Below are 24,796 nucleotides of genomic sequence, written 5' to 3'. Positions count from 1 at the left end.
ATGAAAGCATTCCCATTTGATCCAGAACCCTCTGCGATATGTTTCAAATAAATTTAAATGCAAAATTATTCGGAGTCTAAAATTTCAATTTCACTTTCACTTTCGGTTTCCTCCCCATCTCAAGTTCTCAAATAAATTGGATTTTGGTCTCTTATAGTAAGCTCCACCTCTTAAAGCGGCAATGATATCTTCATAATAACAAGAACTGCAGGCGATGGAAATCACAAGTAAAAACAGAAATGTCTGGAGAAACTCAGCAGGTGTCACAGCCTCTGTGGAAAGAAAGCAGAGTAAACATTCCGAGTCCAGTGACCCTTCTTCTGTAGATTCTGGGTCATATGATCCCACTCCACAGCTATATGATGAAGGAGCAGTGCTAGGAAAGCTAGTGCTTCCAAATAAATCTGTTGGACTATAACCTGGTGTTGTGTGATTTTTGACTTTGTCCACCACAGTCCAACACCGGCTCCTCCACATCACTTCTTCAGAAAACAGCTTGTGTTGCAAGTCATTTAATCCCTTTGTTTTTCTGCAGTGACTTAAAATGTGAATAAAACTGCAACAGCCACTAGCCTGCAAACAGCACGAAATAAATATATTGCACAATTGAAATATACCAGTTAAAATCTGTCTGTGCTACAAACAGTCCAGCATTGTTGTCGATATTTTTAATTAACTTGCTCAGATGCATTAATGTACATCTGGGTGTAGGTTTGCTCGCTGAGCTGGAAGGTTCATTTCCAGATGTTTCATCACCCTACTAGGTAACAGCTTCAGTGGGCCTCCGGTTGAAGCACTGTTGATAATTCCTACTTTCTATTTATAGCTATCTATCTATGTACAGCAAGTGAAACTCGAATTCAGACTTTCTGGCACAGTAATCAGGACACCTTGCACCACAAGGTAGGGAAATGGACATAAGGTAGGGAAATGAAATTAATATAGGATACCAGCTCATTGACTGGTAGGGCCAGTTGAAAGGGTTATGTAGCCTACCCCTGCTGCTATTTTTTTTAATGTTCTTAACCCCATTGGTAGGAGTTTATTTTGGATTTCTAGCTTTCTGGGTATTAAAGTGAAAGTCATTTTTTTTATTGTGGGAGCTATGAGTGCTGCTAACTAAAGCACCATTTATTGGTTGTCCCTAATTGCCCAGGGGGCATTTAAAAGTCAACCACATTGCTGTGGTTCTGGAATCACATATACAGCAGACCAGGTAAGGATGGCAATTTCCATCCCTAAAGGACATCAGATGGGTTTTTCCAGCAATTGACAAGTCATCATTAGATTGTGAATTCACAGATTTTATTGATTTCAAATGCCATTCCCTGTCATAGTGGGATTTGAACCCAGCATCTCACATCTCACAAACATCTTTACCTATGTTATTGGTAAATGTGAAAGAGATTTTCCACCGTCCAAGGTCGACAAGTGGAAATGAGGCTAATGGGCAGGTACCCAGATGATATCATTTGAGCAGTGGGTAGTTGTCAGATCATAATGAGAATTCATTGATTTCATGAATCATGAAGCATGGACATGGCCTCCATTTGGTGTTTCAACCAATAAGACAATAATCCAACAATGTATGAACTAGAAAATCAGCTGAGTTTGTGCCCTTCACCGGATTTTGGGAACAACCTTCCTCTAAATCATAACATCTTCCAAACTCCAGGAAATAGAGAATGGGAATAGGCCATTCAGTCTAGTCAGTCTGGCCCAGAAAATTGCCCCTTATTTACTCAGTATCCTGGACCTCTGTCCCATTATTCCTTTATCCCTCATTCACCTATTCAACGTCAGTTTGAATTTTAGCATGTGGCTTGTTTTTAACCTAACTGCCAACCAACTATACAATGCCATCGAGTCGAATACAATACCCCACCCCTCAATAAAAACTCATATTACATCCCATCACCTCCAACACAGACAGGTGAAAACTGAGGCTTTCATTTTTACCTGAAGCACTGTCCTGAAATGAACTCTAGAATCTCTCAATGGTTCATGTCAAGAAATTTCACCTGCCAACTGTTTTACATAGGGCTTTTAGAGGCTGAACAGGCTGGGGCTGTTTTCCCTGGAGCGTCGGAGGCTGAGGGGTGACCTTATAGAGGTTTACAAAATTATTAGGGACATGGATAGGATAAATAGACAAAGTCTTTTCCCTGGGGTTGGGGAGTCAAGAACTAGAGGGTATAGGCTTAGGGTGAGAGGGGAAAGATATAAAAGAGACCTAAGGGGCAACGTTTTCACGAAGAGGATGGTACGTGTATGGAATGAGCTGCCAGAGGATGTAGTGGAGGCTGGTACAATTGCAACATTTAAGAGGCATTTGGATGGGTATATGGATAGAGGGATATGGGCTGGGTGCCAGCAGGTGGGACTAGATTGGGTTGGGATATCTGGTCGGCATGGACGGTTGGACCGAAGGGTCTGTTTCCATGCTGTACATCTCTATGACTCTATGACTTTAGTATTACAGAATCATAGAGTTATGCAGCACAAAATCAGGCCCTTAGGGGTCCAGATATCCTATACTTATCAAGTCCCATTTGCCAGCACTTGACCCATATCCCTCTAAATCCTTCCTATTCATGTACCCTTCCATATGCCTTTTAAATGTTTTAACTGTACCAGCCTCCTCCACCACTTCTTCTGGCAGCTCATTCCATACATGCGCCACCATCTGCATGAAAAAGTTGCCCCTCAGGCCCCTTTTAAATCTTTCCCCTCTCACCTTTAAACCTATGCCCTCTAGTTATGGACTCTCCAGCTTGGAGAAAAGACCTTGTCTATTTACCCTATCCATGCCCCTCATGATTTTATAAAACTCTATAAGGTCACCCCTCTGTCAAGCGTCGACTGTGTTGCCCTTTTAAAGAGGTAAGAATGTGCCCGGAAGCTTTTGTTTACTCCATCTTTTAATTGCTCTGCAGTTTCAAGTCGAGCCGGTGTCATTGAATGAGAGCGGAGCAAGTCGTTGTATCGCCCGCAGAAGAGGAGCAATTTACTCAAGTGACAGAGCAAGCCAAGGTATGTTAGCGTTCGGTGTATGTTGATGCAACCACTAACATCTGTGCTGTAGTCAAACGTAATGCTACAGTGCTGTAAGCAATTGCTGGGGATGGCAAGCTGACGTTATCTGAGGCTGCACTGAAGCTGAGTATAAAATCAACCAGCTGACCAAAGATGTATTTTTGAGATTTCAAATTTAGTCCAGAATTTCGGCTTGAATGTTGTTTAGGCATTAAATTTCTTCTTAATGGACTGAGACAGGTGTTCCCGAACGTAAAACAGAGGCAGTTCGTTGTTGTAGGAGCGAGTGACCTTTTTATTTATAAAGAGAAATTGTCAATAGAAATTTGGTTGATTGGTTCCCGCTCTCCTCCCCCCCCCCCCCCCCCAAATTAAACAATAGTTTTATTTACAAAGAGGGGAAGTATTGAGCTGAAAAAGTCGCATCAGTTAAAGTGATTGCTTTGTGAGAGACCAGTCACTCTTTTCAGTTCTTAGTATACTGAATCAGTATTGAACTTCCGTGGATTAATTGGAAGTGAAATAATCGACCCATCTGCAGATTTCTTCAATTTAATTATCGAATGAAATTGGCAAATGGTTTTGCTTCCCTCGTCCCACTCCCCAGGATTGAGCATCCTGACGGAAAGTTACACTGGTAGTTGCTGACTGATGTGATGTGTTGCAACAGAATTGTTGCAAAACTGAAAGAGGCCATTCGACCCATCGTGTCTCCGAAGGAAAGCGAAACTAGCGAAACTAAGTGCACAGGGGAATTTTCGGGGTTTTTTTTGTTGTTGCCAACTTGCGTTTGAATCCTGTACGTTCATCTGTATTGGATCTTCAAATATTAATTGTGTTGAAATGTTGCGTGTAGTGCTAGCAATACCGATTTGTAACTGCTATCCGTGTTGTTCACGATATAGTGGTCAACTCTGGTTGGATGCATCTGAATTATTGAATGGTTGCTGATCAGAAATAGGCCGTTCAGCCCTTAGGATCTCTGACAGCTCTCTGTGTTACACCCGAAACTTTGACTTCTCCACTTCCTGATGCTGCCTGGCTTGCTGTGTTCTTCCAGCCTCCTGCTAGTCTACCTTGGATTCCAGCATCTGAAGTTTATTTGTCTCTGTAGGATCGAGACAGCTTGTCCCTTTCCTGCAGCCCTGGTAACATCCTCTCCGGATTACTGTTAAATTGCCTTTTGAAAACCATGGTTGAATTCTCTTCATACCCTCAGACAGTATGTTTCTGATCCTTGCAGCCTTTTAAAAAGAAAAGCCGTTCTTTATGTTGACAAAACAGCTGGCTGGGTTATATTCGAAGATTTGTATTCACCTAGCACTTATACCCCTCCCAGAACAATCAAAAGCACTGTGATCTTTCATGATCCCAGACCACACCACCAAATTTATGTTATGATCTGATGAGGAACTATAACTTCTTTTTTAAAGTTGACAAAGTTTCAGATCCCAGGTACTTCCCAGAGAATAATTCCATAAGATTCTATGATTTTAAACAAACTTAATTATACAACACTATGCACATTAAAAAAAAATTATACTCTAACATTCAGAATTAATGGGAGGCAAATATGGGTAACAAATTATGATTGTTCGCCCCCACAGAGTACATCAAATAGCAGAAGCGATCAAGACACATCCAATAGATTTCTCAAGTATCCCACCCACCCACCCCCAAACACAAAGCTTAATGACACAATGGGTCATTTTAAAAATCACAGGTGATTTCAATTCTTCACTTTTGACAATCTGGTCTGGAAACTGACTTAAAAGCAGTTCCATCATGAACAGTCTTGCTGACTGATTATGTTTTGGTTGTCCACCTTCCTTTGAAGGGTCTGTACTAATCTGGATCACAAACAGCAATCCAGCACAGCATTTGCTCACAGGCACAGATCCAACTTTTCACCAATGCCTAGCTTCACCAGCTAGCACTGCCCATGTGTATCCTCTGTCATTTTAATTCTCTGTTTTCCCTCCAACTTTGACCACTCTTTCCCCAGCCTCCCAAATGGTTCAAGGAATCTCACATTCTTGTTTTACAGCCTTCTGAAGAGGAGGTGGAGGTAAATAATGTCAGATCATGATCGCTGTCCCATTGCTTTGGACAGCAAGGTGGTAATTCTGATTTCTGTTTACACCTCCTCATTTTCCTTTTGGCTTGACTGTTATCATCTTATTTTGCCTCGTGCCTTTATCGCTTTTGTTATTTCCTCCTAGCAACCTGTCGCTCTCCTTTTGTGCTTTCCTCACTACCCTGTACTTACTTAAAACCTATTATTTCTCAAAACTTCCCAGGTCTGATTAAAGGTCATGGCCTGAAACATTTGCTGTCTTTCTCTCTGCGCAACAACTTCTAGAAGACCTGTGTATTTTCAGCATTTTCAGTTTTAATTTCAGATTTTAAGCATTTGCAAGATTTTACTTTCGGTTTAAAAGCAAGATAACCCAGCGGTAAGTAAAACCATGGGACTTCCCAAGTTCATCTTTTTATCCATTGACCCTCTCACTCCTGCACATTGTTATGTCAGTGGGTACTACATGAATGCAACTTTCCTCCTTCCTTTCATCAGAAAGTCGAGGTCAGTTAAGTTTCACATTTGGTAGAATCTACCTTTTATTTTCCTCAGACCTACAGACCATGGATCCAGATGAAAGTTCCACAGAGATTGATGAAGGCCTCTACTCCAGGCAATTGTAAGTATATTTGGAAGTATAGCAAATTGCTGTGGTCAAAAGAAACTCACTGACCGAAAGGAGAGGGTGGATAGAGGTGAAGAAGATAAGTCAAATAGATAGAGAAGACTGATCTCATGAGTGTTGTTACTTTATAACTGTTTGATGTCACCAATAGATTCCAGTTAGGACGGGCGGTTTTTAGTGACTAAATAAGTTATGTTCTGGCCTGTTACCTGTCGGATTCTGAAACACAATTCAAGGAATAAAGGAAAATCTTCTATATTCAAAAGAGTATGTGTAACTTGTTGTGGAGGCCAATAGTGTAGATACATCTAATGGAAAGTTGGGAAAGCATATAATGAAGAAGATGGATTTGAAGAATTAGATATGGCGAGAGAAGAGGAATTTTTCATGAATGTATACATTGTAGTAAATTGGCAGGACCAATGGCCTATTTCTATTCTTTTTGCCATACATAAACCAGCCTCTTCTAATTCAGAGGGCTGACGCTTGGGCACTCGGTAGTTTAGTTTAACACTCGAGGATGCCACATCTCCCAGGATTTCTTTTTTATAGAATTCTACAGTGTGGAAACAGGCCCTTTGGCCCAACAAGTCCACACTGAACCTCCAAAGAGTATCTCGCCCAAACCCATTACTCTACATTTACCCCTGACTAATGTACCTAACCTACAATCCCTGAACACTATGGGCAATTTAGCATGGCCAATTCACCTAACCTGCACATCTTTGGATTGTGGGAGGAAACCAGAGCACCCGGAGGAAACCCAAGCAGACACGGGGAGAATGTGCAAATTCCACACAGACAATCACCTGAGGCTGGAACCAAACCCGGGTCCCCGGTGCCTGGTGCTGTGAGGCAGCAGTGCTAACCACTGAGCCACCGTGCTGATTTTTTTTATAGGTGCTTTGGGGATGGCATTCTGTGACTCTGTTCTTTTACCATGGAGACCATAAATAAATGGCCGAGGATGGTCTTTTACTAACGGGTTTGAAAAAGCAACGATCACATCCGAAATAGAGGACAACAAGTTTTGAGAAGATTTGTAGCTCAGGTTGAGGTTCTGGATGTAGGTTTGCTCACTGAGCTGGAAGGTTCATTTTCAGATGTTTCGTCACCCTACTAGTTTACATCTTCATTGAGCCTCCGGATGAAGCACTGGTGGCCTGGCCTGCTTTCTATTTGTGTTTAGATTTCCTTTGGCGACATCATTTACTGTGGTGATGTCATTTCCTATTCTTTTTCTCAGGGGATGGTAAATGGGATCCAAGTCAATGTGTTTGTTGATAGAGTTCCAGTTGGAATGCCATGCTTCTAGGAATTCTTGTGCGTGTCTCTGTTTGGCTTGTCCTAGGATCTGTGTGTTATCCCAGTCGAAGTGGTGTCCTTCCTCGTCTATATGTAAGGATATTAGTGAGAGAGGGTCATGTCTTTTTGCGGCTAGATGATGTTCATATATCCTGGTGGCTAGTTTTCTGCCTGTTTGTCCAATGTAGTGTTTATTACAGTTCTTGCAAGGTATTTTGTAAGTGACATTAGTTTTGCTTGTTGTTTTGCTAGCAACATAGATCCAATAGAGAGGACAAATTAGGAGGCAGTCCAGAGTAAAGTCAGAGTTCCTGTATCAAAAGTGTGGTGCTGGAAAAGAGGAGAGGAGATAGAGACAGTAGATGAGCTGTTTGGAGGTGCAGGAAAATCTCTGCCAGATGTTGCTCTTGATATGGTCTCATCTACATTTGTAGAGACAGGACATCAACATGCGGAATGTTTCAAACAACATCTCTGGGACACACACACCAAACAACCCCACTGCCCTGTGTCTGAAAACTTCAACTTTCCCTCCCATTCCGCCAAGGACATGCAAGTCCTTGGCCACCTCCACCAGCAAATCCTAGCCACCCGACTACTGAAGAAAGAATAACTCACCTTCCACCTTGGGACTCTTCAGCCACACTGATCAATGTCAACTTCATCAGTTTCCTCATCTCCGCTCCCCCTACCTTATCCCAGATTCAACCCTCCAAACTCGGCCCCGCCTTCTTGAATTGCCCAACCTGTCCCTCTTCCTTCCCATCTATTCACTCCATGCACTGCTCCGACCTATCACCATCACCCCCCATCTTCATCCACTTATCGCATTCTCGGCTACCCCCTCCAGCCCCACCCCAGTCCCATTTATCTCTCAGCCCCCTAGGTACGCCCCCCCCTCCCCCCCCCATTCCTGATGAAGAGCTTATGCTCGAAACATCGATTCTCCTGCTCCTTGGATGCTGTCTGACTGGCTGTGCTTTTCCAGCATCACACTTTTCAACTCTGCAGTCCTCACTTTCTCAGAGTTCCTGTGGTGAAATAAATATAAATACAGTAAGGGTGGGGTCGATTTTGTTTTGGCTTTGTCCAGGCAGCAGGCAAGGACAGCGAGAAAACTCATTGAAAGTTCAAGGATGGAAAGACTTGCAATGAAGATGAGGCTCCAGGGCGTGGTTTCAGGGCAGAATAAAATATGGAGATAACCATTAGGGATAGAAGCTGCAGAGAAATATATCTGTCTAGGTGAGCAGAACTGTGGGCAGGACTGGGCTAGGGTTGAATTTTAGAAATGGAAATGTGTTGCTGGAAAAGCGCAGCAGGTCAGGCAGCATCTAGGGAACAGGAGAATCGACGTTTCGGGTTTCCTGAAGAAGGGCTAATGCCCGAAACGTCGATTCTCCTGTTCCCTAGATGCTGCCTGACCTGCTGCGCTTTTCCAGCAACACATTTCCATCTCTGATCTCCCAGCATCTGCAGACCTCACTTTCTCCTTGAATTTTAGAAACCCAGTGGGAGCAGTAGACCAGTCAACTGCTCAGAAATAACAACAACAATGGGGGGAGGAATCTAAGTAATAAGCAGCAGCTAAGAGACGCAGTGGCTGAGTCCTTAAGGTATAGAAACACAGATTGTCCAGATCTAAGTTTGAGCATTTGGATGATGAGTTTTCAGAAGGTCTGAACTCACTGAGGAACGCATAACGTAAGTGGCTGGGACTTTTGCAGTAGGGGTTTAAACTCACTGTTAACTAGTAAAAAGGGCTAAATTGTATCCAAGTATGGAACCATGGAGTGTAAACTCTGGAAGAGTGTATCTAGTAAGAAAGAAAAAAACCTATGTCTTAAGATAGCTCTTGACCTTGCTGTCTCATTGACCAGTCTGTCCTGAACCCCAACTCTCAGGATGTTGCATGATAAACCACACATGAAAAGTGTGGAGACTTTTATGAAGCACTCTACTCAAGAATCTTAGGTGGCTTTTGCCCAAAACATCGATTTCCTGCTCCCCGGATGTTGCCTGACCTGCTGTGCTTTTCCAGCGTCACTCTAATCTAGACTCTGGTTCCCAGCATCTGCAGTCCTCATAGGTGGCAAGTGAGCATGAGAGGCAGCCCTCTATTCCATAAATTTGAATTGGGGACCTACCCACTTTAACAGGAAGACTGATTGACCATTGCTCACTTTTTGCTTCGAGGAGAATTGCCATTTGGTGGCCCATTAATCATTGTCACCTCCGATAGATCAGAGGTCACTCATCGGCAAAGCCTGCTCCTGTGATTGGTCTCCCGGTCGCAAAGCTGATAGAGGGAAGATTGGATAAAGGTGTACAAGATTATGACAGGTTTAGAAATGGTAGACATAGAAGAGCAGTTCATATTCATTATTTGTATAAAGACAAAATTACAAAGAGTTTAAGGTTTCAGGTAAGAAATACAAGGGAATATGAGGAAGCACCGTGACTGGTAATGACCTGGAGTTCACTGCCTGTGTGGCAGCAGAGATTTAAAAGGACCTAAGGGGCAACTTCTTCACGCCTAGGGCGATATGGGCCAAATGCCGGTAAATGAGACTGGATTAATTTCAGATAACTGGTTTGCATGATTGAGTTGGACCAAAGGGTCTCTTTCCGTTCTGTACATGCTCTATAAATGGCCACTCTTTTGGTGCAGTTATAAACCTGAATCATCTGCCCCACTAAACATATTCCCGAACCAGTGGAGTTGCAAGTGGTGCACAAATGATACATGCTGCATCAATTTAAAAAAATTCCCAATGTTGGAAATTTAAAATGAAAATGCACGAAAAATGCAACAGGTCAGTCAGATCAAGAAAATGATATAAAGCCATGGATTTCTGGCTCTTTAACTGCACCATGTATTTTTAAAATGTAAATGGATAAAACTTTTTGATTCATGTTCTCTATCGAGTTTAAATCATCGAATTTGCTTTGCACTTCCATCGTCTTTCTTTGACTTGATGGAGTTTGGCTGATCCTGTTTTCAAAATGGGTATTTCAGAACTTCTTTGTTTTTAGCAAATGGAGATTTAATCTTATTGTGGTGTAATACTTTTGGATTCATTGCATTGACTACTGCTGCTAGCGGTTTATTCCCACTTATATATTAAATGCTTAAGACATCAGAATACTTCCGAAACCTGAACAGGTTTGCTGACTAAGGATAGAACAGAGATACTGCTATCAATGTGTCCATACAGAATGCATGGGACAAGATACTGATTGTGACTGTCCTGAAACGTTTGTGATGCTGTGTCCTTTGTTATCCTATCCCTTGGTGAACACATGACCTGCACCATAGTTTCAGCATTTGCCACGGTTCAATGTTAGTGTTTTTGAGTCTGATTTAAGGCACCACGGATTTAAGTCCGACGACAGAGACTTGAACACATAGTTGAGGTAGACACTACACTACATTTCTGAGGGAGTGTTGCACTGTCATCGGAAGTGGTGACACCCAGTTTTGGGTTCTGTCAGGGCCACTCAGCTCCTGAACTCATGACAGCCTTGTTCACAACATTTTGAAGGCATCTGGATGGGTATGTGAATAGGACAGGTTTAGGGTGATATGGGCCAAATGCTGGCAAATGAGACTGGATTAATTTAAGCTATCTGGTTGGCATGGATGAGTTGGGCCAAAGGGTCTGATTCCATGCTGTACATGCTCTATGAATGGCCACTTTTTTGGTGCATTTATAAACCTGATTCCATCTGCATTTCTGAGGGAGTGTTGCACTGCCATAGGAGTCAGATGAGAGATGAGATGGTAAGCCAAGGCCCATGCATCCGGAACATTATGTGGAGTTGTTTCAAAGAAGAACAGTGTATCTCTCCCGATTATTCTGGCCAACTTTGCTGAACCAGATTGTTTTGTCAATTATCCTTGATAAAATTCTCATTCTTTCTGACATTGGAGAATGGTATAAGCCTTGACATCTCCACTGGGTATCAAATAAATCTCTAAATTTAATGTCTCTTTTAATGGTCAAGATCAAATCTCCATGAACTTTGTACAGATATTAGAAATTTAAAAGTATATTCGGGCAAATAATATAATTTCTAATACGTCAAATTGACTTACTGCAAAAAGGGTTAAGAAAGGGAAAAAAGTGAGGGTGAGAACAAAACTGGCAAAAGTAGAATTTATTAGTAAAACATTCTGTGGTTGAAATTTAATTCCCATTATGTGTGAATTTGCCTTATACATATTAAAAGATGGCTTCAGAAAATTCCTGAAATCTTTTGTAATGCCAAGTATTGCGAAACTAAACAACATGAGTGTAGCAATAGTTGAAACTGTCTTTCACTTCACTCTAAAGAAAAATTCGTTCAACTTCAAGAATTTTTACTGAACAAGGGACAACCCCAGAAATCTAATAACAAATAAAATTTTGTTATGGCTCCCTACACTAAATTCTGAAGAAGTATTGATGTGTAAAATGTTTTAGGACAACTTGAGATGGTGAAGTTTTTGTTTTAAACGCACATTCTTTCCTTATCTGAAATTACTCATTGTCTCCAAAGTTCAGACAGATTTATCCAGTAACCAATTAGGTTGGTTTCAACATTCAACAATCTGTGTTGCTCTGGACTTGTCAATTATTAAACCAACACAGAATGCTAAACCTACCTCTTCATTTCATTGCTCCTGTTCACATGCCTTCTAATTACTATAGGAATCTCATGGTGTTGTATCATTTAATATCTTTCCATTGTCTCACTGAGCATACTCCACAGAAAATTAGAGTCAGGTAGAGGCCACGCATTTCCTAACAGCACTCACTGCAATGTGCACAACAGTATCAGGCAGATACATGGTTAAATGTTAAAATCCAAATAGGCAGCTGAGCCATTGGTTTCACAGAACCTTGCCATCTGCCTCACCATTTGAATGCCATTAAATAAAGCATCCAAAATACTACCAAGGATTGTTATCTCCCATTTCTCTAGATGCCTGGTTTAAATTGGAAACAATGCTTGGTAGTTAATTGTCAGTTATCATCAACTGGTGCTTTCTTCATAGCAACAACTGACCAATCACATTCCACTTGCTGAACCATCAGCGCTCTCCTCTTGTACAGCATAAATGTTGTTTTCCCTTTTAGCTTTTTTTGTTTGCAAATTATATTGATGTATGCAAGACAAAAAGCATCCCTAAACTGTCTTTTCTCAGCAATACTCAAGTGTTGTAGTACCAATTAATTAATTGAAATGTTCTTTTAAATTTAAAATTAAGCTCTTTTGTAACATGTTCTGTTGTTTTTATCTTTTTTTGCTCTCCTCTCACTTAATCTAATCCTCCTTTCCCTTTGTCTGTCTATATATGCTTGATTTGACAATGCTAATTCTTCTTTGTTCATCACTCCTGTTTAAGAGTATGACTAAATGTGTCTCCAGTCTTTCACAAACATTGCTGACCTTAAACTAAACTGCCCTCACAAATAGTGTAGCAAGCCACAGAAGTGTACCAGAAACTATTGTTAAGTACAGCAAGGTGACTAACCAACACCTCCTTAAGGCCACCAAAAGCAGGTCTTGCTAACAATACTCACATTCCAAAAGTGAATTAATAGAAAAAAAGATTTCCAAAACTGCACTTAATTGTGGCCAATCCATTATATGGGTTGGGGCAGCTTTACACAAGATAAGACAGCGGCTCAGTGGTTCGGACTGCTGTCTCACAGCACCAGGGAACCAGGTTCCATTCTACTCTTGGGCAAATGTCTGTGTGGAGTTTGCACAATTTCCCCATCTCTGAATGGGTTTCCTCCAGATGCTCCGGTTTCCACATCTGGTCCAAAGATGTGCAGGTTAGGTGAATTGGCCATGCAAACATTGTCCATAGTATCCAGAGATGTGTAGGCTAGGAGCTTTAGCAAGGGTAGGGGGGTGGGATTGGTTGAGATGCTGATCGGAGGTTCGATTTGGACTCAATGGGCTAAATAGCCTGCTTCCACACTGTAGGGCTTCTGTGTATAAATCTATCATAATCTGCACCCAATGTCCCTAACAACTTTCAGAAAAGCCTTTGTTCATTGCTGTATCTATCTGCATTCCCATTTCAACAGAATTATGCATCCACATATTCCTTGGTACTACCAAATCTCTCTAGTCAATTTAATCTTAAAGGCTTCACAGGATTCTTCTCTCTCCAGGTGATTAGGTGGTTTCAGAGTGAAGAGATTCTGGGGTACATAGGCAAGATGCTTCTCTGCACCTCTACACAGACCCATTTTCAAAAGTGCTGATTATATAAGTTGTTTAAAGTTTCCCATGACGAGAATCTACAAGAGGACAAATGCTGGCCAGTCAGTGACACCCATGTCCTGCAAGTGAATAAAGATAAGTTAGCATGCAGCTACAGCAAGTAATTAGGGAGCTAACGGAATGTTGAAATTTGTTGCAAGGAGAATGGACTATGTAAGAATATTGTACTGCATCTGTACGGGGCTTTAATGAGATCACATTTTGCTTGGCTAGCTCAGTAAGGGCTGCTGCTCATGATGATGGTTGCACCCACCATCCTGTTTAACTCTAGGAATCTAGGTCTGTTGTGTCTAACATGAAAGAGGAAGGTGACTTCCTGCTTTGTCACAGAACAATCTACTTTTGTTAGCAAGTTATATTCATGCATACCAGCAACTGGTTGCGGGTTACATTGATATAATAGACATTGTTAAGGAGACTTTAAGGAACATCAGATATTCAGTCCCACAAGTCCATTATGTTATCATAATGGGTAGTGCTCATGGTCTTCCTCAACATTAGCCCTTTCCAGTACCATATACACACATCTGGAGTACTGTGTATGGTTTTAGTCTCCTTATTTGAAAAAATACTTTTTTTTAATATAGAATCCCTACAGTGTGGAAACAGGCCCTTCAGCCCAACAAGTCCACACCGACCCTCCAAAGACCAACCTACCCAGACCCATTCCTCTATCCTATATTCACCCCTGACTAATGCACCTAAACTACACATCCCTGAACACTATGGGCAATTTAGCGTGGTCAATTCACCAAACCTGCACATTTTTGGACAGTGGGAGGAAACCAGAACACCTAGAGGAAACCTACATAGACACAGGGAGAACATGCAAACTCCACAAAGACAGTCTCCCAAGGCTGGAATCGAACTCAAGTCCCTGGCATTGTGAGGCAGCAGTGCTAACCACTGAGCCACCATGCCATGTTTGAAAAGGGCAAGATCATGGGAGCATTCCTGGGTTGAAGCACTTGGCTCATGAGGCAAGGTTGAACAGGTTGGGCCTGTATCCATTGGTACCAAGAGGATGATACTTCCTGTATAGAAGAATAATACAAAGTTTCAGAATAAGGTGAAGGCAAAAAGAAATTTTGTTTTCTCTCGCATTGTTATTGTGTGGAATTCCCTTCCCCAGAAGGTTGTGGAGGCTGGTTTATTCAATTTATTCAAGGCTGAATTAGATTTTTTGGTAACAAAGGGAGCCCACGGCAAATAGTGGAGTTGAGACCACAGTCAGATCAGCCATGATCTATTGGATGGGAGAACAGCTTCAAAAGACCATATAGCCTACTCTTACCCATAAGGCCTAGGCACCTAACCAATTTAGTTTTGAATCTCTCCTGTAGATATGTGCTGGGCCATGATGCCATGAAACAGATGAAGACTTCGAGTGTGTTGGTCTCTGGGATGCGAGGACTTGGTGTGGAGATAGCCAAGAACATTATTCTTGGGGGAGTGAAACAGGTGACAGTTCACGATGAAGGGAAAGCAGAATGGAATGATCTGTCTTCTCAGGTATGGCCGTCATTCCCTTACAACTGACCAGATTCACAAAACCGTGCAGACTGACTTGCCACTGACTACAGATGTGCAGTCAAACATACTAGAGCAAAATAAGTAACTCCTCCATCTTTTTTCTTCCCTCCAGTCTAGCTAAAATGCTTGGTAGGGGTTTGAAGATAAGGGGGGGAAGTAAATTATGCTTTTATTTGTAATTTGATGCCTGAAAGAATGCTGAAGTACATTCTATAATAACTTTAAAAATGGAATTTGATATACACTCAAAGAAAATATTTGCAAGACTCTAAGGTATGATTACTCAGTGGTTAGTACTGCTGCCTCACAGTGCTAGGGTCCAGGGTTCAACCTTGGGCATCTGTCTGTGTAGATTGCACATTGTCCCCATGTCTGATTTCCTCTAACAATCCAAAGATGTGCATGTTAGGTGGATTGGCTGTGGGAAATGCAGAGTTATGTGATAGAATTGGATGCTCTTAAGAGGATTTGTGCAGACTTAATGGGGTGAATGGCCTCCTTATGCACTGTATGGATTCTAAATGGAACAAATTGGTGGCTCTCTGAAGAAGCCAACACAAGCCATGGGAAGGCAATGGCTGAGTGGGATTATCATTGGCTGATTAATCCAGGGACCCAGCTAATACTCTGGGAACCTGGGTTCAAAACCTGCCATGGAAGTTGAATTCAATGAAAATCTGGAATTAAGAGTCTAGTGGTGGCCATGAATCTGTTGATTGTTGGAAAAACCCATCTGGTTCACTAATCTTCACCTCCCTTACCTGGTCTGGTCTACATGTGACTCCAGACCCACAGCAATGTCGTTGGCTCTGAACTGCCCTCTGGGCAATTAGGGATGGGCAATAAATACTGACCCAGCCAGCGACACCCTCCTGCTGTAAGTGAATGAAAAAAAAGCATTACTACCCACCTGGTTAACAAATCTGTAAGTATCAAAGTATGCTGTGGTTCTGTTCGCCGAGCTGAAAGTTTTTGTTGCAAACGTTTCATCTCCTGTCTAGGTGACATCCTCAGTGCTTGGGAGCCTCCTGTGAAGCACTTCTGTGGTGTTTCCTCCGGCATTTATAGTAGCCTGTCCCTGCCGCTTCCGGTTGTCAGTTTCAGCTGTCCGCTATAGTGGCCGGTATATTGGGTCCAGGTCGATGTGTTTGTTGATGGAGTTTGTGGATGAGTGCCATGCTTCTAGGAATTCCCTGGCTGTTCTTTGTTTGGCTTGCCCTATAATGGTAGTGTTGTCCCAGTCAAATTCATGTTGCTTGTCATCTGCGTGTGTGGCTACTAGGGATAGCTGGTCGTGTCGTTTCGTGGCTAGTTGATGTTCGTGGATGCGGATCGTTAGCTGTCTTCCTGTTTGTCCTATATAGTGTTTTGTGCAGTCCTTGCATGGGATTTTGTACACTACATTAGTTTTGCTCATGCTGGGTATCGGGTCCTTCGTGCTGGTGAGTTGTTGTCTGAGAGTGGCTGTTGGTTTGTGTGCTGTTATAAGTCCTAGTGGTCGCAGTAGTCTGACTGTCACTTCAGAGATGTTCTTGATGTATGGTAGTGTGGCTAGTTCTTTGGGTTGCAGCATGTCTTCGTTCCGTTGTCTTTCCCTTAGGCATCTGTTGATGAAATTGCGAGGATATCCGTTTTTGGCGAATACCTTGTATAGGTGTTCCTCTTCCTCTTTTTGCAGTTCTGGTGTGCTGCAGTGTGTTGTGGCCCTTTTGAATAGTGTCTTGATGCAACTTCGTTTGTGTGTGTTGGGGTGGTTGCTTTCATAGTTCAGGACTTGGTCTGTGTGTGTGGCTTTCCTGTGTACCTTTGTGGTGAATTCTCCGTTTGGTGTTCTCTGTACCCTCACGTCTAGGAATGGGAGTTGGTTGTCCTTTTCTTCCTCTCTCGTGAATCGGATTCCTGTGAGTGTGGAGTTGATGATCCGGTGTGTTTTCTCTATTTCCATGTTTTTAATGATTACAAAGGTGTCATCCATGTATCTGACCCAGAGTTTGGGTTGAATATGTGGTAGGACTGTTTGTTCTAACCTTTGCATAACTGCCTCTGCTATGAGTCCCGAGATTGGTGAGCCCATGGGTGTTCCGTTGATTTGTTCATATATCTGGTTGTTGAATGTGAAGTGTGTTGTGAGGCACAAGTCCAGTAGTTTAAGTATGCCGTCTTTGTTGATGGGTTCAACGTCCTGTTGTCTGTTATGTCTGTTCAGCAGGTTGGCTATTGTTTCTCTGGCTAGGGTTTTGTCGATAGAGGTGAACAGTGCCGTTACCTCGAATGAGACCATGGTTTCTTCCTTGTCTATGTGTGTATTTCTGATGATGTCCAAGAATTCCTGTGTTGATTGTATAGAGTGTCTGGATCCGCTGATCAGGTGTTTCAGTTTCTGCTGTAGTTCTTTAGCCAGTTTGTGTGATGGTGTCCCTGGTAGTGATACTATGGGTCTGAGTGGGATGTCTGGTTTGTGCACTTTAGGTAGTCCTTAGAATCTGGGGGTGTTGTTGCTTTCAGGTTTCATTCTCTGTAGGTCAGCCCTGGTTATCTGTCCGTTTTTTTGTAGGTTCCTCAGTGTGTTGTTTATCCTATTGGTGAGCTGTGGGGTGGGGTCAAACTCCCTCTTTTGTAGGTGTTGGTATCTGCAAGTAATCCACTAATATATCCAATAAAGAATTCAGGAGAACTTGTCTTTCTTTGACATTGGTGAGAGTGTCACTGTAGCTGCCAGGTCAAATATTTCCGATGACTAGCACAAATGAATTAAGGGGGAAGCTGGTTAACAACATTGAGAAGAAAGAAATGGCATAAACTACACCTTTTTTTTTCAGCAATACTCAAACACGGTACAAACAACTAATTGAAATAACTCCGTTCTGAGCAAAGGTCACTGGACCTGAAATGTTAACTCTGATTTCTCTCCTCAGATGCTGCCAGACCTGCTGATCTCTTCCAGCAGTTTCTGTTTTTGTTTCTGATTTCCAGTGTCCGCAGTTCTTTCGGCTTCTATTCTGACACTGTGTACAAATGCTTTTGTACACAAAGTGGTAGTGGCTCTACCTCTGAGCCAGGAAGCCTGGGGTCAAGTCCTGCTTTGCTCCAGAGGTGTGTCATAAACGGGTTGATGAGAAAATATCTAATTCCCTGAGTTTCTATCTCCTGTTTACAGTTTTACTTGACGGTAGATGATATCAGGAAGAACAGGGCAAAGGCATCTGAGCAGAGGCTGGCAGAACTGAACAGTTATGTTCCTGTATCCTCATACACTGGGAAACTAACTGAGGACTTCTTGCGGCAATTCCAGGTAAAGTACAAGAAAGAACATTTTCTTTAATCTGTTTATGGATTGAAGTAAACATATTAAGACCTTTTATTTTTAAATGATATCTGGAATCCATAAAATCCCTACAGTGTGGAAACAGGCCCTTCGGCCTAACAAGGCCACACCGACCCTCCAAAGAGCATCCCACCTCGACTCATCCCACTACCGTTTCCGTGTAATTCTGCTCACCTTTGACTGCATTCCCCCCTGTTCCCGGTGTTGGGTCAGACCACACCATGAAAAAATTCCCTTAAAATCTTGGCTTGGGAATTCTAGTGTCTTCTGCAATTTGTTTTATTTCTCCTAAAATAAAGGCTCACTAGACTCAAAAGTTTAACTCAGTTCTCTATCTCCACAGATGCTGCCAGAGCTGCTGAGTTTTCTGCATCAATTTCTGCTTCTGTTTCTAACATTTTTCTCCATTAGTTAGCTTCATGGTTGTACAGTCAACCTGGGGGCCATTCTGTCTGTAATATATCTTGGTGTTGAACCATATAGCATTGAGGATCTCTGTGGTCACACAGCCACCAACCCCTGGCAGGAACATTGGGTCCTGAAAGTGTTAAAATATGCCAGGTAGCCCCCAGGAGGTGAGGGTTTGGTTTTGCCCCTCAGTTGTGCACACAAGTGACTGAAGTATTTTCATTGTCTGTAAAGCACTTTTGGATGCTCAATGGTCTTAGAAGGCACTATACAAATGCAAGATTTTATTTTCTCTGATACTTAATTACTCGTCAACGGTTTTACAAATAGAACACATAGAACACAATAATCGTTTTGAATATTGCTGAATAAAAAGACTCTCCTGCCCAACCAGCTGTGCTTTTCCAGCCCCACACTTTTTGACTCTGATCTCCAGCATCTGCAGTCCTCACTTTCTCCTTATCCCCCGTGTCTGAAATGTTTAAAATTCTCCTCCTCAGGTGGTTGTGCTGACTGATTCAACACTGGAGGAACAGCTGTGGATTGGGGAATTTTGTCATAATCAGAACATCAAGTTTATCGTGGCGGATACCAAAGGCTTATTTGGGTAAGGGCACCCCACTGTTTTGTAAATATTGAATGGATGATAACGGAGCTTGAATCCTTGTCATCTCCACATACTCCATAGGGAAGCTGTAAGAGTAAAGCTCCTTCTAGTTTATTTGCTTGTGTGTTTTTTTGTCAGCGATGGCTGAGCTAGTAACACACTTGTTTCTGAATTTCTGAGTTCAAATCCCAATTCACGGCTTGAGCACAAAAATTTAAATGGGTATGTGACTGCAGTATTGAGGGACACCATAAACAGATGCACCGTGTCTCACTGGGAAAATGGAAAGTTATGCCAGCACTATTTTGAAGAAAAGCAAGGGATTAATTCCCCAGTTTCTTGGCCAATGTTTATCCATCAGCTGACATAATACAAACGGTGCATTATCTGGTTGTTATCATCTTGCTTTTTGTGGGAATTGTTGAGTGCGAACTAGTAGCCATATTCCCTATGTTACAAAATTGACTGTACTTGAACAGTGTTTCGTTGGATTTACATCATTTTGAGTCATCTAGTGGCTGTGAAAGGTGCTATATAAATGCAAGTCTGTCTTTTCTTTGGGATAGGAGTGTCACTGGCCATGACTTATTATGGTTGCAAGCCACTCAGTTGAATCAAAGCATTTCCCAATGGGGAGTGTTTTGATACCGCTACTGGGGAGTGGTTGGATACAAGTGATTGGCTTGCAAGGCAAGTCCAAGGGCAGTCAACTACGTTAGCAAATTTTGAGAAGATTTCTAGCTCAAGTTGAGGTTCTGGAAGTAAGTTTGCTCACTGAGCTGGAAGGTTCATTTTCAGACGTTTCATCATCATACGAGGTAACTTCATCAGTGAGCCTCTGGTGAAGCATTGGTGTTAGTGACCCACTTTCTATTTGTGTTTAGGTTTCCTTGGGTTGGTGACATCATTTCCTCTAGTGATGACTTCAGTCTCACCAATGGCCTTCTACCACAGTCTGAGGGTATTTTTATTCACTCGTGGGACGTGGGCATTGCTGACGGAGCTAGCATTTATTGCCTGTTCTAATTGCCCTTCAGAAAATGGTGGTGAAATGCCTTCTTAAACAGTCTGTGTGCTATAGGTAGACCCACAGGTCATGAGGGAGGGGGTTCGAGGATTTTGACCCAGTGACATAGAACATTACAACACAGTACAGGACGTTTGGCCCTCGATGTTGCGCCAAACTGTGAAACCAATCTGAAGTCCCATCTATCCTACACTATTCCCTTTTCATCCATATGTCTATCCAATGACCGTTTAAATGCGCTTAAAGGTAGCAAGTCTACTATGGTTGCAAGCAGTGCGTTCCAAACCCTACTGCTCTCCTGAGTAAAGAAACTACCTCTGACATCTGTCCTATATCTATCACCCTCAATTTAAAGCTATGTACCCTCGTGATAGCCATCACCATCCGAGAAAAAAGGCTTTCAATGTCCACCCTATATAACCCTCTGATTATCTTATGTGTCTCAATTAAGTCACCTTTTTCTCTCTAACGAAAACAGCCTCAAGTCCCTCAGCCTTCCCTCCATACCAGGCAACATCCTGGTAAATCTCCTCTGAAGCCTTTCCAAAGCTTCCACATCCTTCCTTTAATTCTGTGACCAGAATTGTACACAATACTCCAAGTGCGGCCACACCAGAGTTTGGTTGACACTGAAGGATAGGTGGTCTATTTCCAAATGAGGAAGGTGAATGGCTTGAGGGCATTCCCATGTTTCTGCTGTTCTTGTCCTTCTAGACAGAAATAATTGTGAGTTTGGGAGGTGATCCCTACTGAATTGAGTTGAATTGGAATTGATTTGAATGAGCTTTACTGTCACTTGTATTTAAATGAGTACAGTGAAAAGTTTTTAAGTCACCACTTGCGCGCCAATGTATGTACAGAGTACCTAGGTACAATCCTTAGTTACAGAATAGAGCAATGAAGAAAAAAAAAGTTACATTACATCTATACACAGTATGGTCATAAGTCAGAAAAATCAAGAAGTCAAAAAGACAAACATCTCAGGAATCTTGGTGAATCTTTGTAGTGCAATGTTGCTACTGTGCTATGGAGTGAATGTAGTGCCAATAAAACAGGCTGCTTGCTATAAGCATTTTTGGTAGTGCCTGGTCCAGCACTTGTAAAGAACCTGATCCAAAATCATTCCAAATGACTTTAGGAAAGCTGAACTTAACCTTGGGTTTCAGTAATGTAGGCTATTCAGTTTCTTAGTCATTATAAATTCTTTAATATGTAGTTTTGTTTCAACAGTACCTTCCAAATCTATGACTTCCATCTAGAAGGACAAGGGTAGCAGATTGGAGGTGCCAGTGTTGGCTGGGCTTCCAATTAAACCTGTTGGACTATAACCTGGTGTTGAAGGGTAACAGATGCATAGAAACAATGATCACCTTCCTTGCCAAACTACATACTATCTGACTTTGAAATGTATCGCCCTTCTTTTATTGTTACCGGGTCAAAATCCTGGGACTTCCTCCATAACAGCGATGTATGTGTGCCCACACCCCCGACTTTTACAACAGTTCAAGATGGCTGCTTATCTTAACCTCGTCGAGAGCTGTTAATGATGGGGAGTAAGTGCTGGCCTAGCTAGCAATACTCATATCCCAAGAAATAAAATTTACAGTAAGGTTTTAAAATGTCGTTGCAAGTATCTGTCAAAAACATTTTAATTGGAGGAGCCTTATTTCTGAGGAATTATAAACAGAAGAAAATGGTACCATGTTTATTTATTCCAGTCTGGGGATGTGGCCACTTTAGTGGAGAGCTTGGTTTCCAGGAGGAAGTTTTCGAACCTCAATAAAAATCACAGCAACTTGATATACACTTAACCTAAAATTCTAGGCTGCATGATTCAGCCAATGGAGACAAATATTAGAATAAAAGTCTTTAATATTGGACAGCTTTTCTTTTGTGAACAGTGTAATGATTAGAAAGCTGTTTGGCATCAGTCTGATGTTTGTTCTGAAATGCCAAGTTGAGTTCATAGACTGGGTGTTTCTGCTTTATTTAACAGCCAACTATTCTGTGACTTTGGGGAAGAATTCACAGTCATTGACAAGAATGGTGAAGAACCCCAGACAGCAGTAATAACCTGGATCACCAAGGTAAACCGTTTCCTCCACTAAGGAACAACTTGTCACACTTTGCCGTTTTCTCCCTCCCTGATTTGTTCTTGCTCATCATTTTGTTGCAGAGAGATATGATTTTCACTGCCTTTTTAGTGGGTGTTTGCAGAGAGTGCTATCTGCTTCTGAGAGTGCTCAGGACTTGATAGACGCTAGATAAATGCACAGACACTCTCCCGTCTCACACTTGAGAAATATTGCATGCCTTTTTTTAGATTAGATTCCCTACAGTATGGAAATAGGCCCTTCAGCCCAACAAGTCCATACCGACCCTTCGAACAGTAACCCACCCAGACCCATTCCCCAAGTCTATATTTACCCCAGACTTACGCACCTAACACTGTGGGCAATTTAGCATGGTCAATTCACCTAACCTGCACATCTTTTGGATTGCGGGAGGAAACCAGAACACTTGGAGGAAATCCATGCAGACACTGGGAGAATGTGCAAACTCCACACAAACAGTCACCCGAGACTGGAATCGAACCTGGGTCCTTGGCACTGTGAGGCAGCAGTGCTAACCACTGAGCCACCGTGCCGCCCACGTACTTCCGTGTACTCCATTCACCAATTCTCCCCTCCTCCTGGTGCTGTGACCCACTTATCATTTCCAGTCAAGACCATGGCAGTCACATTACTTATCCACTGCTTTTGATACATGAGAGGTCTGTGGTGAATTCGGGAGGGGCAAAGTATGGGAAATTTGTGGCTGTACATCACCCCTGCCCAGCCAATTCCCAAACACAATCACTTCAGTTTTCCCAATCTTTAACTGGTGGAACTTTTAATTCATCCAAGGCTGAATGTCAGGCCACAATCTGACAATGCAAAGGTTAGCAATGGATTGAGACAGATAGTGTAATGTTAGAGCTATGCACACATGGAATTGACTTCAAGAGGAAGCATGAGGAAGAGGAGGGGTCAGGGTTATCAAAGATCACAGGTAAGAGTAGGGTGGTGGGAGGATTGATCATTGAGAGACCATTACTCTTGTTGCAATCCAATAGACAATCATGAAATCAACTGAGGATACTCCCAATAAGCTAAACAAGATATAACCAAATACCATCAAGCTCTACCTCATTTAAAAAAAGTTTCAAAGGTGTAAGAACAGGAGATGATCATCTCTTTACTCTTGAAGGAAAAGGCTTGAGGGTTGACCAAACAGAAAACTTTAGAATTCTGCAAGATTTTGTTTGAGTGGATATGCCTTTGCTGTTTTTGAATTCATGTGTCGCTGGACGTCGGAGTGCATCTGGGAAAATTAACAAACAGTGAATTTCACAACTAATCTTGGAGGAACCGGTTTGGGCGAAGTTCACAACACAGTTAATGTTAAGTTAATTGTTTTAAGTCTGTCCAAGAGAAAGGCTGCATTAGTGAGTACAGTGGGTTCTTTCTTGATTATATGTTTTTGGAGATAAGTCTCTTGATTAAACTTAAAATGTAAGCCATAGCTCTTAATTTAACATGGTGCAGTGTTTTGTAGAGGAATAAGAAGGTGTTATTTTCTGGGTCTGTAGATTGTGAAGGAGCAAAAATGGCCTTTGCAGTGATATGTACTTTTTGTCAGATGTGGGAGTTTAAAGAGAGTTTAAGGGTTACTGTGGATTATATCTGCCATAAATGCTGTTGGATGCAAATCTTATCAGATCGAGTGGATTGGTTGGAGAGAAGATAGAAGCGATGAGGAATTTGCAACAGCAACAGTATGTGATGGATGGCAGTTATAGGAAGGGGGGGAAAGGCTCAGATACAGTCACATAGATGGGTTAACTCCAGGAAGGGCGAGAGAGGTCGGCACCTAGGGCAGGAGTCTTTTGTGGATATACCCATTTCAAACAGGTATGCAGTTTTGGAAAATGTAGGGGGTGATGGATTCTCAGGGGAATGTAGCATGCACAGCCATGTTTCTGGTATTGATGCTGGCTCTAATGCAACGAGGGGTACGTCGGCTTCCGAGAGATCAATTGTATTAGGGGATTCTGTAGTCAGAAGTACAGACAGATGTTTCTGTGGCCAGCAGAGAAAAAGCAGAATGGTGTGTTGCTTCCCTGGTGCCAGGATCAAGAATGTCTCAGACAGGGTGCAGAATGTTCTCACTGGGGAGAAGGGCCTGCAAGAAGTCATTGTCCACATTGGAACCAAGGGAAAAGGTTGAGATTCTGAAGGGAGATTACAGAGAGTTATGCAGAAATTTAAAAAGAAGGTCCTCAAGGGCAGTAATATCTGGATTACTCCCAGTGCTACGAGCTAGTGAGGACAGGAATAGGAGTATAGAGCAGACGGATGCATGGCTGAGGAGCTGGTGTATGGGAGTAGGATTCACATTTTTGGATCATTGGAATCTCTTTTGGGGTAGAAGTGACCTGTACAAGAACTCGGATTACACCTACATTGGAAGGGGACTAATATACTGGCAGGGAAATTTACTAGAACTGCTTGGGAGGATTTAAA

The 24,796-nt window shown here is 42.2% G+C and overlaps 1 protein-coding gene across 1 annotated transcript in view; it reads left to right on the top strand.

The window, feature by feature from the left end:
* The first annotated feature begins 2,948 nt into the window (after positions 1-2,948).
* uba1 (ubiquitin-like modifier activating enzyme 1) overlaps positions 2,949-24,796 on the top strand; it is a 297,482-nt gene continuing 275,634 nt past the window's right edge. The window contains exons 1-6 of the mRNA XM_087994098.1: positions 2,949-3,033; positions 5,669-5,735; positions 14,675-14,843; positions 18,022-18,156; positions 19,098-19,204; positions 22,228-22,318. Of these exons, the coding sequence (XP_087850224.1) occupies positions 5,680-5,735; positions 14,675-14,843; positions 18,022-18,156; positions 19,098-19,204; positions 22,228-22,318 (558 nt within the window). The 5' untranslated portion in view covers positions 2,949-3,033; positions 5,669-5,679. The remainder of the gene's footprint in view (positions 3,034-5,668; positions 5,736-14,674; positions 14,844-18,021; positions 18,157-19,097; positions 19,205-22,227; positions 22,319-24,796) is intronic.

This window comes from Chiloscyllium plagiosum, unplaced genomic scaffold (assembly GCF_037043375.1).
Source record: "Chiloscyllium plagiosum isolate Xiang-an unplaced genomic scaffold, Cpla_swu_hap1 HiC_scaffold_14, whole genome shotgun sequence".
NCBI lineage: Eukaryota > Metazoa > Chordata > Chondrichthyes > Orectolobiformes > Hemiscylliidae > Chiloscyllium > Chiloscyllium plagiosum.
Note: the sequence above shows the minus strand (reverse complement) of the source record. Positions and strands in the feature narration are given on the sequence as shown.